This window comes from Amblyomma mixtum, chromosome 5 (genome assembly GCF_055824585.1).
Source record: "Amblyomma mixtum isolate Tamu chromosome 5, ASM5582458v1, whole genome shotgun sequence".
NCBI classification, from domain to species: Eukaryota; Metazoa; Arthropoda; class Arachnida; order Ixodida; family Ixodidae; genus Amblyomma; species Amblyomma mixtum.
Genome location: NC_143016.1, coordinates 39,208,888 through 39,229,493, shown reverse-complemented (window position 1 = coordinate 39,229,493; position 20,606 = coordinate 39,208,888). Strand labels below are relative to the sequence as shown.

The following is a 20,606-nucleotide window of genomic DNA, read 5'->3' as shown; positions in this document are numbered from 1 at the left end:
GGCGCAAAAGCATCCTCATCAGGAAACAGATCGCGTAAATGCGCGAAAAACTCTTATAAAACATTTAAAATGAGTAATTTTTTTATCCTCGGAGTCCACTAGTGTGTTCACTTGAATTATTGTGATGATGCTTGTTGCGGCGATCGTTGTTATCACTTTTTTGAACGCCAGTGGCGCGTCGAGCGGTTTCGGTTCAGGTTCCGGAGGCGGCCTCCCGATCCAGACGTGCGGTTTTGTATGTGATTGCGCTGTGGGGCTGGGGGTCCTGATTGGAAACAGCGTCAGACACTTGCCACCTGGAACCTTTATGCATGTCGTGTGAGCTGTTCGCAGTCAACATGACAACTTTTAATGTGTGTCCATTAGAAAGGTGTGGGCGTCCTCCTAGCATGTGCTGAGGCCTCGATGCACCGCCCTGGAATATCGACTCATCGTAGAAGTTCCGAGTCGCCGCCGACTTCTGCTTGTGCTGTTGTGTTGCTGACGTTCGCCTGTTTGTATCCCTTCTTGAATTGCTGTGGCTGTGATCTCCACATTTTGTGCTATCAACGAGCCCTCCGCGAATGGAGACTCTTAAGTGCAGCATTGGATCCGTGTCCTTGGTTGCGGTATAATCAGCGTGCCTTGCAGCGGATCGATTAATCGAGCGCGGTTATGGAGAAACCACCTGTTAACGAGACACCTATTCTCCATGTCATCGTTGTTGGCTTTCACCACATTAAGGGGTACCAGGTGAGCTGGCCGAGGCGTCAATTTCATCGATATCTTGATCTTTGTCAACGTTATGTTGCTTACATGTAGAAAGCGCTAGCACCTCATTTGCCAGTTGTCTGCTTGCGCTGCTTTCGCAAAGTTGCAGCTTGACTTTGTAGCAGTGAAAAACCGTAGAACGAAATGAATTTACGAAGGAGACAGGGCTCTTTTGGTAGAGTTAGGGCACCGTTGATCTTTTTCCCAAGCCGCCAAATCTGTTGCGGTTATCGCGGCATGTTTGCTCTGGGCTCCATTATGTTCGCGCCAGCTTCACACACCATGTAGTTGCTTCAGTATGTGTGCTCCACATTCGAGGCATTTCCTGTTTGCGTCCCGTGCAACCAGTGACCAGAACCCTAGCAAATAATAAAAAATAAAATTAAAAAAATTAGCGCGGCATTGTTAGTTACTAGTCAGCATTGTGTCCCGTCTGTCTTTCTTGTGCCCACCTTAGTGCACGTATTCTGCTAGCATCTAAACAAAGTATCAATAAACTAGCTGAAATAGTATTTCTTACGCGTTTTACAACTTAAAAACGAAGGTAGGGAAATACAACATTATAGTGACAACCAAAGGAGGAAAAGAAAATTCTAGTTTTTTGTTCCTTTTGGAGAGTTAACAGCAACATAGTGCCACTGCACAAATAAAACTACATGTCAAGCTGAGACAGCCTGCAGACCGTGCTCACTGTTGCACTTGATGGCATAAGAGCTTTGCTCAGTGCCTGCATTCACTGCAAAGAAACACCGTTTTTACCATTGGCACTTTAGAGCAACAAGTAATAATATCTGTTTGGAAGAAATGGAAAGGTTGTATTTTCACTGACCATACTCACTAAGCACCTGCCACACTTCTGTCTGGCAGATGCAGGATATTTTCAGTCCCATTAGGGGGTTCCATGCTGTGTGCAAATACAGGCCTCATCAACAGGTGTGGAAAAGTGTGTGGAAGTTCATAATAGCCAGCAGTGGCCTGCCTGCTGATAGCATTAGGACATACATCCATCAGTTGATCGGTGCAGTGAGCTAGACAAGAGGACAAAGAACAGCAGCTCGAAGAGAAGATCTGCAGGAAAATGTAAAGCTATGCACTTTCCCCATAGGGAAGAAGGTGTCACTTTGTTTTCAAACATTCCAGCTTCACCTGCAAACTTATTACAGAACTGGTAGTTCTGATATGGTACTCTCACCACTACTGTGAGAGAGTGGCTGTTCGCGCCTGCATGCAGAAGTGTTTACGGTCTGCAACATCTGAAGCAGTGTTGTCATTTTTTATAATAGCTTGCCAAAGCTTAGCTGGCTTCTTGGAACTCGAACTGCATTATCTTGCTGACATAAAATGATGACAAAGCTTTGAAAACAGACCTCTGTCTTCTGTCGTTCTGTGCTTGATGGCCAGTTGGAGTATGCTTACCCACCAATACTGGGAAGAGGAGAGACAGGAGCTCAGGAGAACCAGGATCTGCCAGACGCCTGGAAACATCTTCCATCCCTTGCATTGCCCGATGGTGCCCACAATTATGAAGAAGGTATGGCGACACTTGTCTTTTGTAGTAAATATTTACTATGCTCTTCAGACAGAAGCTTGCAGTGTATGGACAGTGCAGAGAATGGCAGAACTATTAGGGTACTTAGATTATAAAACTGTTATTTGTCATGTACATAAATTTCATGCTGTTCTGGTTGTTACTAAATTAATTTCTGGAAGGAGTTTATGTTTGCAGTCATCAAAGATGAAGGCTTGTGCAATTTTGGTACGATGAAAAGAAAAGAGTGATTGAAGCTATGTGAAGTAGTCAATGCAAATGATTCTAGTCTATGGTACTACACAAATATAACACAAAGTGTCACATGGGCATCCTGACTTCATGATACAGTTGACATGGTTTGGTTAACAACTTAAAAAATTTGTAGCAACTCGCACGTGATGACTGTGGTCGTTATCAGTTTCCTGCTTATTAGTTTCCTGGTAGGTGCAGTTGTGCAGATAAACTCAGAAATAGGCAGTGCCGTCTCCTAAAAGTAAAAAAAAAAAGAAACTTTCTGGGGTTGTAAGGATTTCTATGTGTGTGTGATGATGCGGGAAGCACACCTCTCAAACTATTCCATTTAATCTCCTTTTCAGACACTGTGTACTTTCACTTGCCAGCTTTGGATAACCCGAAGCAAACTGTTTTTGGGATATCCTGCTATCGACAGATCAGTGCAGAGGTAAACTTAGCATTTTATTTTTCTACTTTGAATCAACACGGACCTCTCTTGAAACTTTCTCATGCCTCCTCCCTTTTACCGATTGCTAACTATGCACCAATAGTGCAGCTTGCATGTTAAGTGAATTCCAAGTGCAGAGTTGTGTGTGTAGCATGCACTAATCAGTCAGGCTGATATCTTTGTTTTTCCAGCCCTGTTGTTCCAGCCCTCTTTGCCCTGAGATAGACATCTTCACTTGGCATGCACTAATCAGTCAGGCTGATATCTTTGCTTTTCCAGCCCTGTTGTTCCAGCCCTCTTTGCCCTGAGATAGACATCTTCACTTGTGGCTCAGCTGAAGGGCAGAAACATAAGGACTCAGCGTTGTTGTTGAAGTTGCTGCAGTTTATATTTAGCTTGTGAGCTAATGATGGAGTCAGTACAGAATGAGAAAGAATACGTGTTTTTTCTGCATAATCTCAATGTAGTCATCATTTGATAAGGTTTAGGATATAAGAAGTTATCTGTGCTGCTATCATGGAAGCCAAACACAAGCTGGGCACTTATATAGGCACCGTGCAGCAGTAACTCTGGCGTGACGCGTGTGCCCCTCGCGGCAGAAAGGGCAGACCAGTTGGGAGACGTGGACCCGCCCGTGCCACATAAATGCGGCGAAACTTCCCTGGAGTGCGTCATATTCTTCCTTCTTTCATTGTATTCGCGGCATTCTGTGGTCACACGTTAATTGCTGTGTAGCAGTCTGCAATAACACATACTTGAACTCACCTTGGACGAAGTTTTTCATGTCTCTAAACGAGCTACACGAAGTAAAGCAAGACGTAACAGGGGATGGCTCTCGTCTCGACAGGTAGCGAGCGGGCAGTGTCAGGATTCACTGCATGACATTGTTCCCAAAAGAGAAAAAAAAGGCACACTTACAGTACCCTGCATTCTTATTTTCTTATTTTTCTCACCACCTGAAGAAATTGAGCTACGTGGCAGTGTGGCTGCTGCATTTTCTGCTCCCACTTAGCCTGCTCGGCAGAAGGAAAGCTTGTGCACTAGGAACCACAGAACGCATCTGGTGGCGCATGCTGACGCAGTTGGTTATTACATTACCCTTAAGATGTTGGTTAGCCTATATTGGACAGACGGCTCGTTGTGCCCGCCATAGCATGCGTGAACAGCGGTACCATGTAGCTGATCAAATGGCACCTTGGTGTTCGCTGCAGAGAACTGCCCCTCCAAAGTGGTGACATTTAAACGAATGTTGTCAGCAAAACCAGCGCCACATGGAGGTCGGCCAGTGGCGGTTATGTATATCGACGAGTGATATGTATAGGATTGTCTGAAGTGGTGGTGCTTGTCTTGCTGTGTGCGTCAGAGGGCTGCTTGATGGCGTCACTCTATTTTTCTTGTCATTGCAGGGACTTGCTGTACCATCTACGAATACACACTCTAACACACACATGCCGCCGGCTTTTCTCGTAATGGGACTAGGAATGCTTTCGCACTAAAAATTGAATTTTATGTCTTCATATTTTGAAACATTGGCAAGTGCAGGGTTAAGTTAGGATGCTGGGTCAGCGACCACCTACGCGCACCAGTACAATGTGGAGAGAATGATCAATGTGTGCACCTTATTGACATTCGCAGCAGAGACCACCACTACATGCTGTTCCTTTAAAAACGCTTCTGTCATCAGGAAAAGAGGAAACTGCTTCACCAGAGAGATAACTGAAGCCTTTCAAATTAATCCTGCCTAAGTGTACTATATGTCACAATTAACTCATTCTCACAGACAGGATTGTGTAGCTTTCTGCGTACCTAGCGGGGCGTCGTATGCTAGTTTTCGGGCTTTTCGTCAACTTCTCGCATTTTCTTTTCACTTATCGTTTTTATCTCCCTATCAATTCATTCCTCATTTTCTTCCGCATCCTTTCCTTCCTCCTCCACCACCACACCCTCCACAGTGTTCTTTTCTTTTTTTTCACTCTGTGAGCCTTTGCCTAAGTGCATCCCTCCCCTCAAACATTCCCAATTGCCTAGGAACACATCCCGTTTCGTCAACGCGCTCGTGGGTGGCTTTGTGTCGCGTTGTACCACATGTGCAGGGGAGCATTCGTCACAAATCTTGTTCTGTGTTTTTCTGCTTCTTTCTTCACCGTATTTTCTTATCCCTTCTCCTTCACTTCGTTGTTGTGTTTTGCTTCTTGCTCTAGGGCACCCTTCTTGTGTCGTCTGCTCTGTTTTTCGTGCTTTGCTACTTGGAAATAGACTCCTCATGTCACCAGGGCTTGCTCATGTCTCTCTGTCTTGTGTCTTGATGTTCCCGCACTGTTTATCCGTCGCTCTGTCACTCCAACTAGCCCAGATCACCACCATTTCGTTGCAGTGATGCCAAAAACTTTCCCATGGTTGCCCCGACTGGGCGCGTGCCTGTCCCATGTGGCCACAACTCTCCCAGTGCATTTGCACCGGTGCCCACTGGTGGCGCTGCCTGTTCACTGCGAGTGCTGCCCCCTAGGTTCCTGCATGGTGCCTATAAGGTGCCCGCTCAAGCTGGCTTTTAGAAGCTTCCCATGCAGCAGACCGAGCATTCCACATAGATTTAATATCAAGTTGTTTGTGTCTGAATGCTTTGAAACAAATTCTGTAAAGACACTTTAGTTGATATGGTATGCAAATGGGAAAAAGTATTTTTGTTGCGTTATGCAATGCATATGAGGTTGACCACTTTTTGCAATGCTAGGTTTCTGTCATCTTAACTAAGCATAAAGTTTAGAAGCATTGAAACCATTTAATGGTAGAACTTTTTTTTATGTACAATATAAATTTTTGCCATATTTTTTCAATGTTTCTTGCTATTTCTGTTAACCACTTCAGTGGAGAAATATTTGTAATGGAAACAGGGATTGCTTTGGTTATATGGTTCCTTTGGTGACTGCATTACGACTTGGAAAGAAGAGCTCGAACGTTTTTGCGGCGGTAACATTCTCTTTATTGTGGACGATGTCTGTAATGTATCGAAAACATGCGCACTGTCAGCAGTTTATCTTTTCTCCCAAAAGCAGCTTTATGACTTCAATGACTGGCATTTATCAGCTTATCGTGAAATATGGGCTTAATCTTTTGGTACAGTTACTGTATTTCCTTGGAACAGGGGCATGTTTAAGGGGACGTGCTCCAGAACATAACATTTTCGGTAATATTTGGTGCCAGGTACCTGAAAATTTTATTTGACAGATCTTTGCCAGTTCAACTCTTGCCGGTCATGCATTTCAAATATGGGGGCGTTTTTGTTCGCTTATTTGTCGCCAGTGTAGGCATACGATACCTCTGAATGAAGAATATCCACTTTTGCTCACTATTATTCCTTGTATGCAGCGAAAGAAAAAAAAATTGTTATGTAAAATATTTCAAATTTTTGGAAGCAATTACAGAGGGCACTTAAGACTACTTACATGGGTTGAATGCGAGAGCATTCAAATAAAATTTTAGTTTTTTTCTTTATTAATTCCATTATTTTTATCCCCCTTCCCTTTTCTTTCTAATGATACACTTACTCATTAGCATGCAGTTGTGAGGCAACACATACCCTAGGTTCACTTTTTTCCACCTGGAAGTGTAAAAAGGTTTGTGGCCTATGGGTTGCGTGCTTGCGTCGCAGTCTGAAAGTCCCGGGTTCAATTCCTTGTGCCTTCAGAAAGAAGGAATTTTTTTTTTTGCCTGGTCCTGTGGGTTGTGGGATACCACTTTTTCTGGACATTGCATTTCGTTGCTGGTGAGCAATGTAATGCTTTTGCATTAAAATCTTGTGGGCCTTCTTGACTACATTCTTAAAGAAGGAAATGCTATAAGCATTTAGATTGCTGCTATGGTGTCTACAATGAGTGTCTGATGATGTTCCTGCAATTGTTTTGGCCATTGTCTTCATATGGTATGCATGAGTCGTTACCTTCTAGAATGTTCCGGTACCTTCCATTAGTTATCCTATGGGATTATTCTGTTCTGACCTACTAATCCGCCTACTAATCTCAGCTAATGCATGTTAATTCATATTTTCTGGATGGATCTACTTCCAGAATTTTGGGAGTTCCTTGGAATTTTTCGGAAACTATGTCTTGGAGATCCGCAGATTTTCAAACTTGGTGAAGCCCGACGACGCTGCACTGGTGGTCACATGGTGTTCATGATGTCACAACCCTTTCAGTAGCATTCCTAGATCGTGGAGAGTCCTTATACCACTACTGGTGCAGTGGCGCAGCAGTTAAACAGTGCACCACTGCCCCGGCAGGTGGCTGGTGCAAACGCAGCCACCGGTGGTGCTTGTGAGCCCCACATTGCTCTTCCTGAGCTCCTGTAAGACTCAAGAGCAGCGCCACGTTGGGCAGGTGGCAACTGCATTGAGTAAATTTTATTGCCGTGTGCCACAGGGGGCAGGTAGTTCACAACACGGTGGGCACGTTGCCACGTGCCATGGTGGCCAGATTTTGATAGCGTCACAAGGTCATGTGACCTCTCTTGACCAATCATTCAGAACTGCAAACTTAACGAGGCTCTCTGATTGGTCACTTCGAGTCACATGACCCCAGCAGACCAATCAGGGAATTTCGTTTGCGGAGAAACTGAATGCTGCATGACGACAGCCTAAATGCTATTGCATGAAAAATTAATACTCTTTTTAGAGTGCCTCTTTTTGATGAGACTGCAGTGGCTGTAACAAATTCGAATCCCATTCTGAAAGATGAATTGTAATAAAAATAGTATTAGCTGCATTCTGCATATAGTAAAGCATGTCAGTACCAAATTTTATTGTGATGTAAGAAGTGCAAGATTATTGTGCACATTAATGAGGTTGCACGAAGATGTTAAACGAAGAAAAATGTGTTAATCAAAGAGACAGCAGTGGGGCTTCTGGGGACATGGAAACGGTAGTTTCGAATTGCTTTTGTCGAGCTATGAAACTGCCAAAGGGCTCGTCTGAAAGAAAAGGTTTGTCCACCTACCTGCAGCGCTGCAGTGGTGGGAAACATTGCTATTTAGATTTGTTACCGTTGCGAAAGTAGCTCACTTCTGCTCATTTTTCGAACCGTTGTCGTGTTTACATCGCAGTTCTTAGTAATTAGATCCTGGCATTGTTGGACATAAAAGAGGAAGGCTTACACGCAGTGGCGCGGCAGAAATATTTTTGCGGGGGTGTTTATGCTACTGGTAAAAAATGAATAGAAAGAGAGCCTGCACCCAGACAATATCTTAGTCATTTTTCTGTTTTAATAAAGCCAAAGGGTTAGTTGTTTCCTTCACCGTGATATTTACATAAAAATACGGGTGCGCACTGGACTCAGAGGACTTGATTCGTAAAGGATGTTTATTTTCTCACAAAAAAACACTCGTACGAAAAGTCGTGGCTATTTACATTATTTTCACATAATATACAACAATACAAAAGCTTCTGCCCTATAGAGGCCGCTGCGGTGGCTCAGTGGCTATGGTGCTCGGCTGCTGGCCCGAAAGACGCGGGTTCGATCCCGGCCGCGGCGGTTGAATTTCTTTGGAGGAGAAATTCGAGGCCCGTGTACTGTACGATGTCAGTGCACGTTAAAGAACCCCAGGCGGTCGAAATTTCTGGAGCCCTCCACTACGGCGTCTCTCATAGCCTCAGTCGCTTTGGGACGTTAAGCCCCATAAACCAAACCAAACCTTCTGCCCTATAGCAAAGTTGTCAACTACGAATGAATGACGTTTGTCGAAACTTCTACCTCATGCATGTGAACCTGCGCCCTGCCGCACTCTTCTCGTTTTCGGTTTCACATTTTAATATATCGATGCGGTGTGTAAATAGCATGGGCGAAAAAAAGGCCTTGAAAGGGGGGAGGGGGATGCAGAACTCAGAAAATTTCTGTGGGTGTTCTGATACCGAAACATCCCCCTTGTTACGCCCGTGCTTATACAAAATGAAAGAAGCAAAAATGAAAAATGCGATTTCTAGACAAAAGTTGCCGCTTTGTGTATACAAAACCGCAGCTTGGCACATATTTTTGGTGTCCTGACTGACTTTCTTCCTGTACACAGATGTTGCTGCGTCGTGGCTCGGACGTGACCCGTAGCTCAGTGCAGAAGAGTGTCTGTGTGCTGAGCCGGCTGCCCCTTTACGGCCTGATCCAAGCCAAGTTGCAGCTGGTGACACATGCATACTTTGAAGAGCGAGACTTCAGCCAGGTGGCGCTGCTCAAGGAGACCTACCAGAACCTGAATGCCCTGTTGTCATCCGACATGCTGCATGGCGGGCAGCCATACCTGGGTGGGCATAGTCAGCTTGGTGGGCTTTGTTGGGCTTAGAGTGTGCATAGTGTCATGGTCTGGTTTTAGCAGCTGATGTTGATCCTTGCAGATTATGTATAATACTAGTGTGACTATGACATGAGTATGAATAATCTGCGCTTTTGAGTCTGCTGTTTTACAGCATGCTGCTCATGCCGTTCAGTGCTAGGCATTGCTTTCTTTCCGGTCTTGATTTTCAGTACAAAACCCTAAATGTGGTTTTGTTACCTGGTTCTGTTTTGGATAACACTTTTTGCACAGGGCATTTTCAGGAGTGTGCGCTGCTTTCCATAATGAGAGGCCATTTCAGGTGTAGTATCATTGCCCGAGTTGCTCCACATTTGTCTTCTTTTTCCTCTTTTTTTTTTAGTAACTCTTTAAGGTTAGATTTATCACAATGGTGGCCTAGAGGTTTGGGCATCCACCTCATGCATTTTGCAATGAGTACAAACTTTCCCCTGGCATGGTGCTTGGAAAAAGAGGTCTTTGACCCTTCCTTGTACAGACGAAACACCATATGCCATTAACCATCGTCATCATTTCAGGACAGGCAGATTTAATTTTCCTAATAAAGGAACCAATATAGTGTCAACCTTTATCACATGGTATATAATAAGCTGTTTCCGGAAATGAGCCATATCACTATGTCAAGACTAGCGATGTTGTGGCTGAGGAACTTTCTATCTTACTGGTCATGTGTGTTATGTGAGCCAGAAGAGACACTTCTTGTCAATACCAAATCATTTATTGAAGTTTTTTATTCTAATCGCTCTTCTGCAGGCATTAATATGGTCACGTTTTACTGCAGCATATTTACCAAATTCTAAAGGCTGGTACTCTCTGAACACTAAAAAAAAAAAACAGCTTTGGCTGGGGCATTGCAGTGTATAAATTAAAAAATATTTATGTTTCATTTTTCTCCGTTGTTTCTAACTGCTGCTACAGCATGTCTCGGTCCTTGCATCCCTGTTTGCAGGGCTCTCTTCACGTGACCTCATTCTGCACTTCAAGCACAAGGCAGTTCTGCTTTTCAAGCTGCTGCTTCTGGAACGGAAGGTGAGTTGTAGACAGCTAGGGTCACGCATGGCCTACCTTGTGTGACTGGCAGCAGGCCAGAGCACAACATGAGCAGAAAAACAGTGTTGACAGCAGGGCGTAGCGAAGCTTGCCATAGGTGTGTTGTGCTGTGGAATGCTGCTAAATCGTTGTTTGTGACACTTTTGATGTACAGCGCTGTTGCAGTCTTTTCCCTCTCTTTCCCTCCTCAGGTGCTCTTTTACAAGACCCCTGTCAAGGATCTCTGCTCCACTATTCTTACCCTCTGTTCACTGTTTCCTGGTAAGTTTTCATGGTGGAAGTGCCCCAACTTTGTTCCTTTCTTTGTCTGTCGTAGTCCAGGTTAGAAATTAAGTGTTCTGAAGTGTGGCCCATTCATCGATAAGGTAAAGTAGCTATAGTCGGGTACAACTCAAGAACGAAGCAGGAGACGCCCCTGCAAAGCAGGCCCTCCAGTGGTGGCCACTGCTTTTTATGACACCGTGGTTAATTAATTTATTTTGCCAAGGGTAATCCCCTTTCATCTGACACCCCCTGTGATTTCATGCTAGCAGGTCAAAGGGTATTAACCACGACGTCATGAGAATCTGTCAACGCTGTTGGCTTGAGGCCTTCCTTTGGGGGACATTGCCACTTTGTTCTTGAGTTGCATTTATTTTTTTGGTTTGGTTTGGTTTTTTTGAAGAAATGAAATGGCGCGGTATCTGTCTCACATATCTCGGCGGACGCCTGAATCGCACCGTAAGGGAAGGGAGGAAGGTGGGAGTGAAAGAAGAAAGAGGTGCCGTAGTGGAGGTGTCCAGAATAATTTTGACCACCTGGGGATCTTTAATGTGCACTGACATCGCACAGCACATGGGCGCCTTTTGCATTCCGCCTCCATCGAAACGCGGCCGGCGTGGTCGGGTTCGAACCCGGGTTCTCAGGCTCAATTTTTTATTAATATTTATTTGTACCCCACAGGCCCCGAAGAGCATTGGGTGAGGGGGCCATATCAGAGAAAAGGAATATACAGAAATGATGAACCGTAATAATGATACAGCGAGCGCGGTACAACTCAAATACATGAAAGGAACACAAAGTTGATACAAAACAAAGTTAAAATAGCATTACACATGAAAATATAAAATAAGAACAAAGTGCGAAACAGGAATATGCGAAAAAGAGGTAACCAGGGGCAACAGAAACAGTGCTACATCAGAAAACAGCGTTAAGAGCAACTGAAACCGTGGTCAAGCATTTTGAACAATACTAAGGCAATGAATGCATACATAGGCATTTTTTAAACTCTCCAGGATCATTGAAAAAGATTATGTTGTCAGGAAGACCATTCCAAAGCTTAATTGCTGTAGGTAATGCAGAAGATTAAATGACTGGGTATTGGCATATGTCTGGTTAAAGCTGAGTTGGTTATGTGAGCGTTATGGAGAGTGGGGAGGTGATTCCAGAGGCAAAAATGAAGGAAGGGTGTAAACATACTTATGAAATAATCACAGAAGAGAATTGGAGCGGCAAATTTCAAGCATATGTATACATATTATTAAGGCTTTTAAACTGGGAGGTACTGGCGAGGAGACTATAATTGCATTGAATGGACTCAAGCATTTTTATGAGATATTCTTGATGGGGGCTTCATATAGGTGAGACGAATTCCAACTGTGGGTGATGCGATTTGTGAACAGAGGTAGGTGAGTTTCGAAAGTTTCAGCATATGAAGCCTAACGTCCTCGATGTCTTGTTGCACACTGTTGAAATGTGAGAAGACCATGAAAGATTTGGTGTGAACTGAATTCGAGGTATTTGTACGGCATGACCATGGATAGGAAGGTGTTGTTTGTAAAGTAGTTGAAGTTAGAAGTAGCATGCTTGCGGCTAAAAGTCATTGATTTACATTTTCTAGGGTTTACAGTCATGTGCCAAACGAAAACATTTGACAGAAGTCTGTCTGGTTGGGAAAATTAATTTAGGAGAAAGCTTACTGACTCCAATCAAGTTAATTTTGGAAAAAACATGACGTTTCGGGACCGGCTCGGTCCCTTCTTCATGGTGTGACTACGGGCGAGGTGCAGCTTGGCTTTTTAAGCCCTCGTGCAAAAGTCTTCCAGGTCAGCGGCTGCAAACCATGGATGTAAGAAGAAGGAAGTGTCCCCAGGGAGCGATTAACATTCTTCTGTGTCTGTTGGATGTGTCAAGACTCGAGTAGAAGCCTCCTGTGCGGGTTAGCCTCGGTTTCCAGTACAATAGTGCCGTCAAAGTCAATCTGTCCATGGGCGTCCGGAGGGGGGGGCAAGGGGGGGCGGCTGCACCCCCCTGGAAAATCACTCCCTCGAACCGTGAGTGATGGCCGCACGCCAGGGGCCGTGGTGGGCTCAGCCAAAAGGGTAAAAGCAGCTCCGCTTCCACGCTCTGGGTCACATCTGCGAAATGCCGCGTCCGGGCACGCGTCTTTATGCCGTTTTCAAACCACGCCATCGTTAGCTCTGTTGAAGGCCGACCTGTTGCAGACATACAGCGGCACCGGCGAGCATGTGTTTCAAGCCGTCTTGAAATGGGTGCCTGTTTCTTTGATCTCTAGACAGATAGCGACACAGAGGCAGACAGTGCACAGTGCATCTTGTTTTCGCCTTCGTTATGCCGGCCACCGATGAATTCTTCAGGAGGGAAAGACAAATCAGCCGTGTCCACCCCCGCTTTGTCGGGCTGCTCATGGGCAAGCGGGCGATCAGTTGGCGCCGCCGCCGCTCGCTGTGCCTCCGATCCACGGGAGAGCGCAGTGCGGTAGAAGCGCCGCTATCAGAATCTTCGGCAAAGGAGATTAGCATCTTTTGTTCACGGCGACGCAGTCTCCAGAGGCGCCCCCACACCAGCGTCCCTTGCGTCTTCTCCGAAAACCAGCGCCTTTGGTCAACGCAGCCCGATGGTGCCTGCCTGGCTCGCCTGTCACCTCTGGCTGGGCCTCAAATGACAACAGCGCCCGTGTACTGTGCGAGGTCAGTGCCCGGTAAAGAGACCCAGGTGGTCGACATTATCCGGAGCTCTGTACTACTCCGTTCCTCATAACCTGAGTCGTTTTGGGGCTCTGAACCCCATAAAAACACACAAAACAAATTTTCCTACCGGAGTGGCGAGTGTCCCTTCCCCTTGGAAGTCGCACGGAAGTAAGCCCTTGCACGTGTGCGCGCCTCTGTATTTGTGATTCGGTGTTTTTAGTGGCCGTTTGTCAACGAAGCTGAGAACAACCAAGACAGTGGACGAGAAAACTACGAGCGGCGAGCAGTGTGCGTGCGGTTGCTCGACTGTGCGGATGCGCGAGCAAGATGGAGCGAGGTGTATGAAGCTGCGAGCGTGCATTTATCTTGTAAATAAGTTTTCGTTGTATGTATAGGCATCTTTTGTTTTCAACGTGCGCGTTCAACCGTTTTTCCAATCAATGTGTGTGACGAGTGTGCACCGAGAGCGTGTAATGAAGCACAGAAATGAATTTATCACCCGTGTAATCACGCAATTCGCCCAGAAAAATCCGTGGAGTCTACAGTTGCTGTTCAAGGAAGACTGACTGAGTGACTGTAGTTGCGTGTTTGTGACCATATTGTGCTGTGTGCTGGTCATCAATCCGGGTGAGTCGAGAACCCGTATGCAGAAATACTGAGCACTCTTCTCCACGAAGTGACAGTATATTTTTGGATTTTTTATAAATTTTAATTGTTTCTTCGTTGATAAACTGCAATGTATCTCTCCTAGCCACACTTTAATTTGCTGTTTGTAATTTTTATTTCATGTGTGTATTTCACTTATTTTTTATTTATATATAAATAAATAAATTCATACCGCAAATAGTGCCTTTTTGCTACGAACATGCCCCCCCCCCCCCCCTCCGGCGCCAACAACCAATGGGGCCCCCCCCTGCAAAAAATTCTGCGGACGCCCTTGAATCTGTCTGGTGGTCACATGTCTCGCAGTGTTCAGCGACAGCGCTGCGTTGACAGTTCATTTGTCGGACGTCCACTTTGTGTTGTCTCATTCTTTCCGCGAAATTCTTCTTCTCCCCTACGTACGAGGCCGGGCAGATCGAGCAGGGGATTTTGTATACAACGCCTTGGGCCCTTTCTTTAGGGTGACAGTCTTTCAGGCGGGGGAGAAGGCGTCCAATGGGGGTAGCCGGTTTGTGCGTTGTTAGCACCCCTTCTTTACCGAGAATCCGAGCCAGCGTCTCGCTCATGCCTTTCACGTACAGAACGCGTTTTTGCTTCTGGTGCGTGCTTGGGGAAAGAATGGAGCTGTTTTTGTTTTGTCTTTTCTGTTTGTGGCTAATGCTTCGGATGAAAGAACTGGGGTATCCATATTTTTAGAGATCGGAGACGACACGGTTCTTCTCTTTTCTTCTGTCTTCATGTGAGGAACATATGGTGTCGGCTCTCTTCAATATAGACGTAATGACAGATGCCTTGTGGGTAGTAGGATGGTTCGAGTTGAAATGGAAGTGCCGTCCCGTGTGGGGGGGCTTCCTGTATACCGAAAAGTGCAAACCTTTGTCGTGCCTTGTGAGTAGAACATCGAGAAAAGGCGGACTGCCCTGCTGCTCACGTTCAACTGTAAACTGTATGGCCGGTTCAGTTGAGTTTAGATGGGTTAGGAGGTTGTCCATCTCTGACGTTTTCACCACACAAAAGCAGTCGTCTACATATCAAAGGCTTCGGGTTGAAGATGGAAAGCGCCCGGGTTTCGACGTCTTCCATGGTTAAATTAGCCATTGTGACTGAGATCGACGCCCCCATGGCAGTTCCGGTGGTCTGTTTGAAAAATTCTCCTTTTAGGAGAAATAGGTACTGCGAAGACAGAAGTCGAGAAGGCGGCAGGCATACCTCATCGACGCTGAGTGGTGTTCTCTCATGCAGGGTCTGGTCGTTTTGGAGTAAACGGTGAGCAACAGACACAGCTAGGGGCACTGGAATGTAGGTGAATAAAGACACCACTTCAAACGAGACCAGGCTTTTGTCTTCCTCAATCGTCAGGTCCGAGACAAGATGCACGAAAGGTCCTGAAGGCTGTAGAGTGGTTGTTTTTTCGGAGAGCTGCGCTGGTACTTTGTGAAGGTAGCCTGAAAGACGTCGGAGAGGAGATAGGGTGAAATCCACGATTGGCCGCAGGGGGATGTCAGGTTTGTGTATTTTAGGTAGCCCGTAGAAGCTTGAAACTGTGCCATTTCTGGAGATGAGGTGGAGGTAAAGCCTTTTGGAATCAGGGTGCCGCTTGAACATCTCTGCTAGAATTCTGTTGAGAGCTGTTTGAGTGGTTGAAGTTCAATCCTTCGTGATCTTCTCATATGCCCCACTGCTCAGCAGGGCAGAAGCTTTATCCTCGTAGTCGCGGCGGTCCATCACCACTGTTGAGTTGCCCTTGTCTGCTGTGAGCACGAAGATGCTGGTGCCGTCTCGGAGACCCCGTAGGGCTTTTTGTTGCAGTGGAGACAGGTTGCTTGGAAGTTAGGAGGGTATCTTAGCGATGACACCAATCGCTTTCAAGCGGACTACTTCTCTAATGTGCGGTTCCAGGTACTGTCAACGCAGCGCTGTGGCCGAACACTGTGAGACATGCGACCACCAGATTGGCTTTGACGGCACTATTGTACTGGAAACTGAGGCTAACCCGCACAGGAGGCTTCTACTCGAATCTTGGCACATCCAACAGACACGGAAGAATGTTAATTGCTCCCTGGGGACACTTCCTTCTTCTTACATCCATGGTTTAAGGCCGCTGACCTGGAAGTCTTCCGCACGAGGGCTTAAAAATCCAAACTGTGCCTTACCCGTAGTCACACCATGAAGAAGGGACCGAGCCGGTCCCGAAACGTCGTGTTTTTTCTAAAATTAGCTTGGTTGGCTTCAGTAATCTTTCTCGTAAATCATGCACTAGTTTTTACACTAATCAACTATAATGTCAAGATTAGTCAGGTGGTCAAGGGTCAGGTGGTCAGTCTCTGAAGCGATCTTATGGTGAACAACACAGTCATCTGTGAAAAGATGTAAATGGAATTAAATGTTATTGGGAAGGCCGTTAATGTAAATTAGAAAAAGTAAGGGTCCAAGTACACTTCTCTGTGGTATGCCTTATGTTATGTCACATAGTGGTGAGGAAGAGCTGTTGAAAACTGTGAATTGTTGCTGTAATGAGAGAGTTTGGAAGCCAAGATAAAGTGAGAGAATCAAGAGAAAGGGTCGATAATTCAGTAAACAGCTGGCCGTGTGCAACTCTCTCGACTGCTTTTGAGAAATCTAAAAAAATGCAAATTTTTTGTTATCATCCATGTTAAAATGCAAGTCAGTAGTAAATTCAAATGACTGGGTATCACAAGAGTAGCCTTTCCTAAAACCATGCTGATTTGAAAAGAAAAAGTCGTCTCATTCCAGTTGGTTGTAAATGTGAGAAGCGAATATGTTCAAGTAATTTACAGCGTATGCATGTTAATGAAATAGGCCGATAGTTATCAGGAGAGTTTTCATTACTAGTTTTGAAGACAGGGGTGACCTTGGCTATTTTCCAGTTAGTAGGCAGTTCTCCGGAAGATAATGATTGCTGAAATACATGGCGCAAAATCGGGCTGGGAATTGAAATGGTGTTTTTAAGAATTTTCGAGTTTATGTTGTCCACTCCGGCAGGTGAGGATAACTTTACGTTTTTAATCAGTGATGCAACACCCTCAGCACTAATGGTGATGGGCTCCATGAATGGGTAGCCAGACTCGAGAACAACTGACACTCTGGAATGATCTTCCTTAGTAAACACTGATGCAAAAAATCTGTTGAACACGGTTGGACATTCAGTGTCAGCTAGCAGCAAGCCATCATTGTTGTGTAGTTGTACGAGGTCCTGTTTACTTTCGGGAGATATAGTTCGCCAAAACTTCTTAGGATTAGTCTGGAATAGCGACAAATTGACTATATTTTTCAGGAGTTTATTGAGGGCATAGTGAACAGTAAAGTGATGAGATGTGTTTGTAGGGATGTCTTTAGTTGTGGTAAAATGTGTATCTTCGTAAGATTGCTCATCAGTAAACAGTGGCTGGTTCATGCTTTTTTTTAGAATTAAGTTCTGCAGCTGGTTTTCACAGCTGGTGATATCAGCAGCCTTGTCTAGCCCCTCTTGTGACTCTTTTAGGGCCCACTTTTCTCTGGAACACTGTGGGGAATCTTTTCTTAGGCCTTCTTGCATTACTTGTTGTGTGCGACTTGTGCAGGCATGCTAGAGCAGGGCCTGCAAGAGTGCGCATGCACCACTGGCCTGCGGCAGCTGAGCTCTGAGCTGCGTCCCGAGGAGCATGACTTCCTGGAAGTTCACTTGCGGCACTCACCGAGTGAGCTGAAGCAAAGTCTGGATACCCTTGCCTCGGAGAAAGACAGGCAAGGCACACCCTACACAGGCCTTGCTGTTAGTCTTCTGTCTAAGCCAAGCCCGCCTTTTTCTACATTTTTTCCGTAGAAACCTCATGACTCACTGCAACGACTAAAACTAAGGCTGGCATAAACAATTTGGTTGTTGACAGTTTTTGTTTCAATGTACAGCCTTTATCAAATGTACAGGGACAGGGTTAATTGGAGAGACATGGGAGAGGCCTTTGCCCTGCAGTGGGTGTGTAGTCAGGCTGATAATGATGATGATGATGAAAGAACACGAAGGGTTTGCTAAACTGTGTAGTCGGGTTCTTTTAGCATCCGTGGAAGTCCTACTTTTTTCAAAATTGAGGGTGATAGTTTCTTTCGCCTTCAAGAGATTTGGAACGATGGCATTGAATAACGAACCATACACTGTGACCCAGAAGCACACCTTTTGAGCTCTAAACTTTTTGCTGTGCCTGTTGCTGTGCATTCTATTTACATTGCTTCTAACTTTTCTTAATCACTATGGAACATAGATTCCTACATGTGCATAGTATTTCTGCTTTGCCAGAGCTAAGGTGATATTTAATTTCTTTAGGAAGAAGGAGTCCAGCTCAGAAGTCCCAGTAGAGGCTCACTCACCTGAAGATTTGAGCCTCCTGTCTAAGACAATACGTAATTCGGAGACCAAAAGCCTGGCCAAGCGAGGCGAGTCTATTGAGAATGCAGCAGACGACCCCACGTCTCTCCCGATCAGCCAGAAAGATTCTGAGGAGAGGAAGGAGAAAACGGAGACCCCACGCAAAGATGCCGAAGAGAAGAAAGAGAAGACAGAGGCTCCACGGCTGTCTCTAGGGTCCGTCGGAAAAGAATTCATCAGCAAGATTCTCCCAGTCAGCCTCGCTGACATACCATACTTGAACAGGATGACAGATGACTCTGTGTTTGAGGAAGAGGACAAACTTGTCTCGGAGATAGATGAGCTACTGGACTCCGACCCCAAGGAGAAGACCGAAATGAGGCAAGTGGCCGTAACTGCTGCACTTCAAATTCTTTTTCAGTTGCCACTTGCTGTTGTGACTCAGTAGTTTGGCACTTGGCTGCTGTGCCCAAGGTGGCGGGATTGAATCCAAGCCTAAGCAGGTGCATTTCATTGCAGGTTAACGGCAAAAGTGCCCATTTGACTGTGCAGTGCCAGCACACATTAGAGGGGCCCTGCACCACTTTTTGAGCATAGTATATAAACTTGCTCAGTTGCTAGATTTGGTTTTCATGGACATCTTTGCTAAATGTTTACTATGACTTCACATGCAGCAGAGTACCCACATTCACACTTGAAAGTTGGCGAGCCCTTTCTGGCGACATTTTCAAATGTGCGCCCTCCATGATGTTACGCGTCTGCATAAGTTTTAGAAATGGCTATTTTTCAGGTTCTTTCAGATGTTTCGCAGCTACCACGACAATGGCCGGTCAGCAGCGTAGTGCTGGTGCTTCAGGAAACTTTGCCCCCTAGGAAATATTTGCAAGTGTTGGCAGCCTGGTGCGCCGCACTGAGGCTGCAGCATAAAAAAAAAATCCTTGCTTGATGATGTCCGTGAAAATGTGTCCTTTAACATCCCAGACAAAGTGCCACATTTTTTAATAATGCTTCAGGGCTCCTTAAAAGAACCTCATGTGATCTGCACTTCTTATCTATTGTGGGTCTCATAGCCAATCAGCAGCTTTAGGTTGCTGAACTGCACATACCATACCATTTGCTGAATAGACATTTGAACATTACATTTTGGGTGGTACCAAGTCTTTGTTTGTAGGGATGTTCCTGTATGAATTCTTGTGTAATTACATATTTTTTCAGATAGTTTTTGAACACAGCTATTTTTCAACAGCAGTGTGCCTAGGCATTGGTTTTGGTGATGTATGTATGACTGATGTGAATTTCAGCCAAAGAGCTCTTCATGTGCTCATGTACTAATGTACAGTAGAGCAAGTGCTTTGACTGATATGGAAATTTATTAGAAAGGTGATATAAGGCATCATGCTTTCAAGAGAGTACAATACAATAAAATTTTATTCTCTACTCTACAGCAGAATACAGAAGAATACAATAGAATACAGTTTTAATCAGTACGTAGCGCTTTGTTTTGCATAATACTTTATGCAAAGGGGTAGAACAGCAGCTAATTACAGTACAACTGCTAGCTTTATGCAGAGCGCTGCCATCCTGTTATGCAGATGGGTGTCATCTGTTTGCACTGAAGAGATTTAAAACCTTAGAATCTTGCAAAACAAGTCAGACGCCTCATTGCAGGGTTTACTTCTGCTATCCTTATTCTTGTACAAGACTTTGGCTGGCTATGACCATGATTTATTATATTCTGTGTAAGTCTGAATGAAGCATGGGAGTGCACAGTATGCTTGCCTCTGCAGACTTAACAAGCTGCTTCCATCAGTGAAACTCCATGCTTGCCTGTCCATTTGGGCCATTCCTGGCATTCACTGCTGAGTTTTTAAGCATTCTGAAGTGTGTTATGCCAGGACAACTAGATGTGTGCAGGCTTGGACTAAGCACAGCAGCAGTGCCATTATCTTAAACAGCACAGGAGCAATTGGTGCGTAGTCCTGGTGCCCGAAAAACTGTCGCCACTCATGGTCAGTGCCATGTGGTGCAGATGCAGGCAAGGAGGAAACGGCTTTAAACGTAAAATGAATGAAATGAATGATATCAGGCGTGGGCCACCAGGTATGTTGCTTGCGAATGATGATTTGTGTATAATGTGATCGTGACAAAAAACAGTTTTCATGTTTCTGAGAAGTTGCTACTTGAATTTGTCAGATCAGGTTCGTGTTTTTAGGGACTTACAGAGTTTGTTATCGGGATTTTTACCTTTTCTTTGGAAAAAGAAACATGGCA

General features: G+C 45.1%; 1 protein-coding gene and 1 pseudogene across 1 annotated transcript in view; one reads left to right on the top strand and one right to left on the bottom strand.

Moving 5' to 3' along the window:
* The first annotated feature begins 157 nt into the window (after positions 1 to 157).
* The window catches only part of LOC149341845 (late secretory pathway protein AVL9 homolog), a 39,907-nt gene continuing 19,458 nt past the window's right edge, over positions 158 to 20,606 (top strand). The window contains exons 1-8 of the mRNA XM_089544092.1: positions 158 to 732; positions 2,152 to 2,281; positions 2,878 to 2,963; positions 9,018 to 9,246; positions 10,243 to 10,322; positions 10,535 to 10,604; positions 17,557 to 17,719; positions 18,294 to 18,716. Coding sequence (XP_089400218.1) covers positions 655 to 732; positions 2,152 to 2,281; positions 2,878 to 2,963; positions 9,018 to 9,246; positions 10,243 to 10,322; positions 10,535 to 10,604; positions 17,557 to 17,719; positions 18,294 to 18,716 — 1,259 coding nt within the window. The 5' untranslated portion in view covers positions 158 to 654. The remainder of the gene's footprint in view (positions 733 to 2,151; positions 2,282 to 2,877; positions 2,964 to 9,017; positions 9,247 to 10,242; positions 10,323 to 10,534; positions 10,605 to 17,556; positions 17,720 to 18,293; positions 18,717 to 20,606) is intronic.
* LOC149341846 (uncharacterized) lies at positions 14,547 to 15,211 on the bottom strand (annotated as a pseudogene).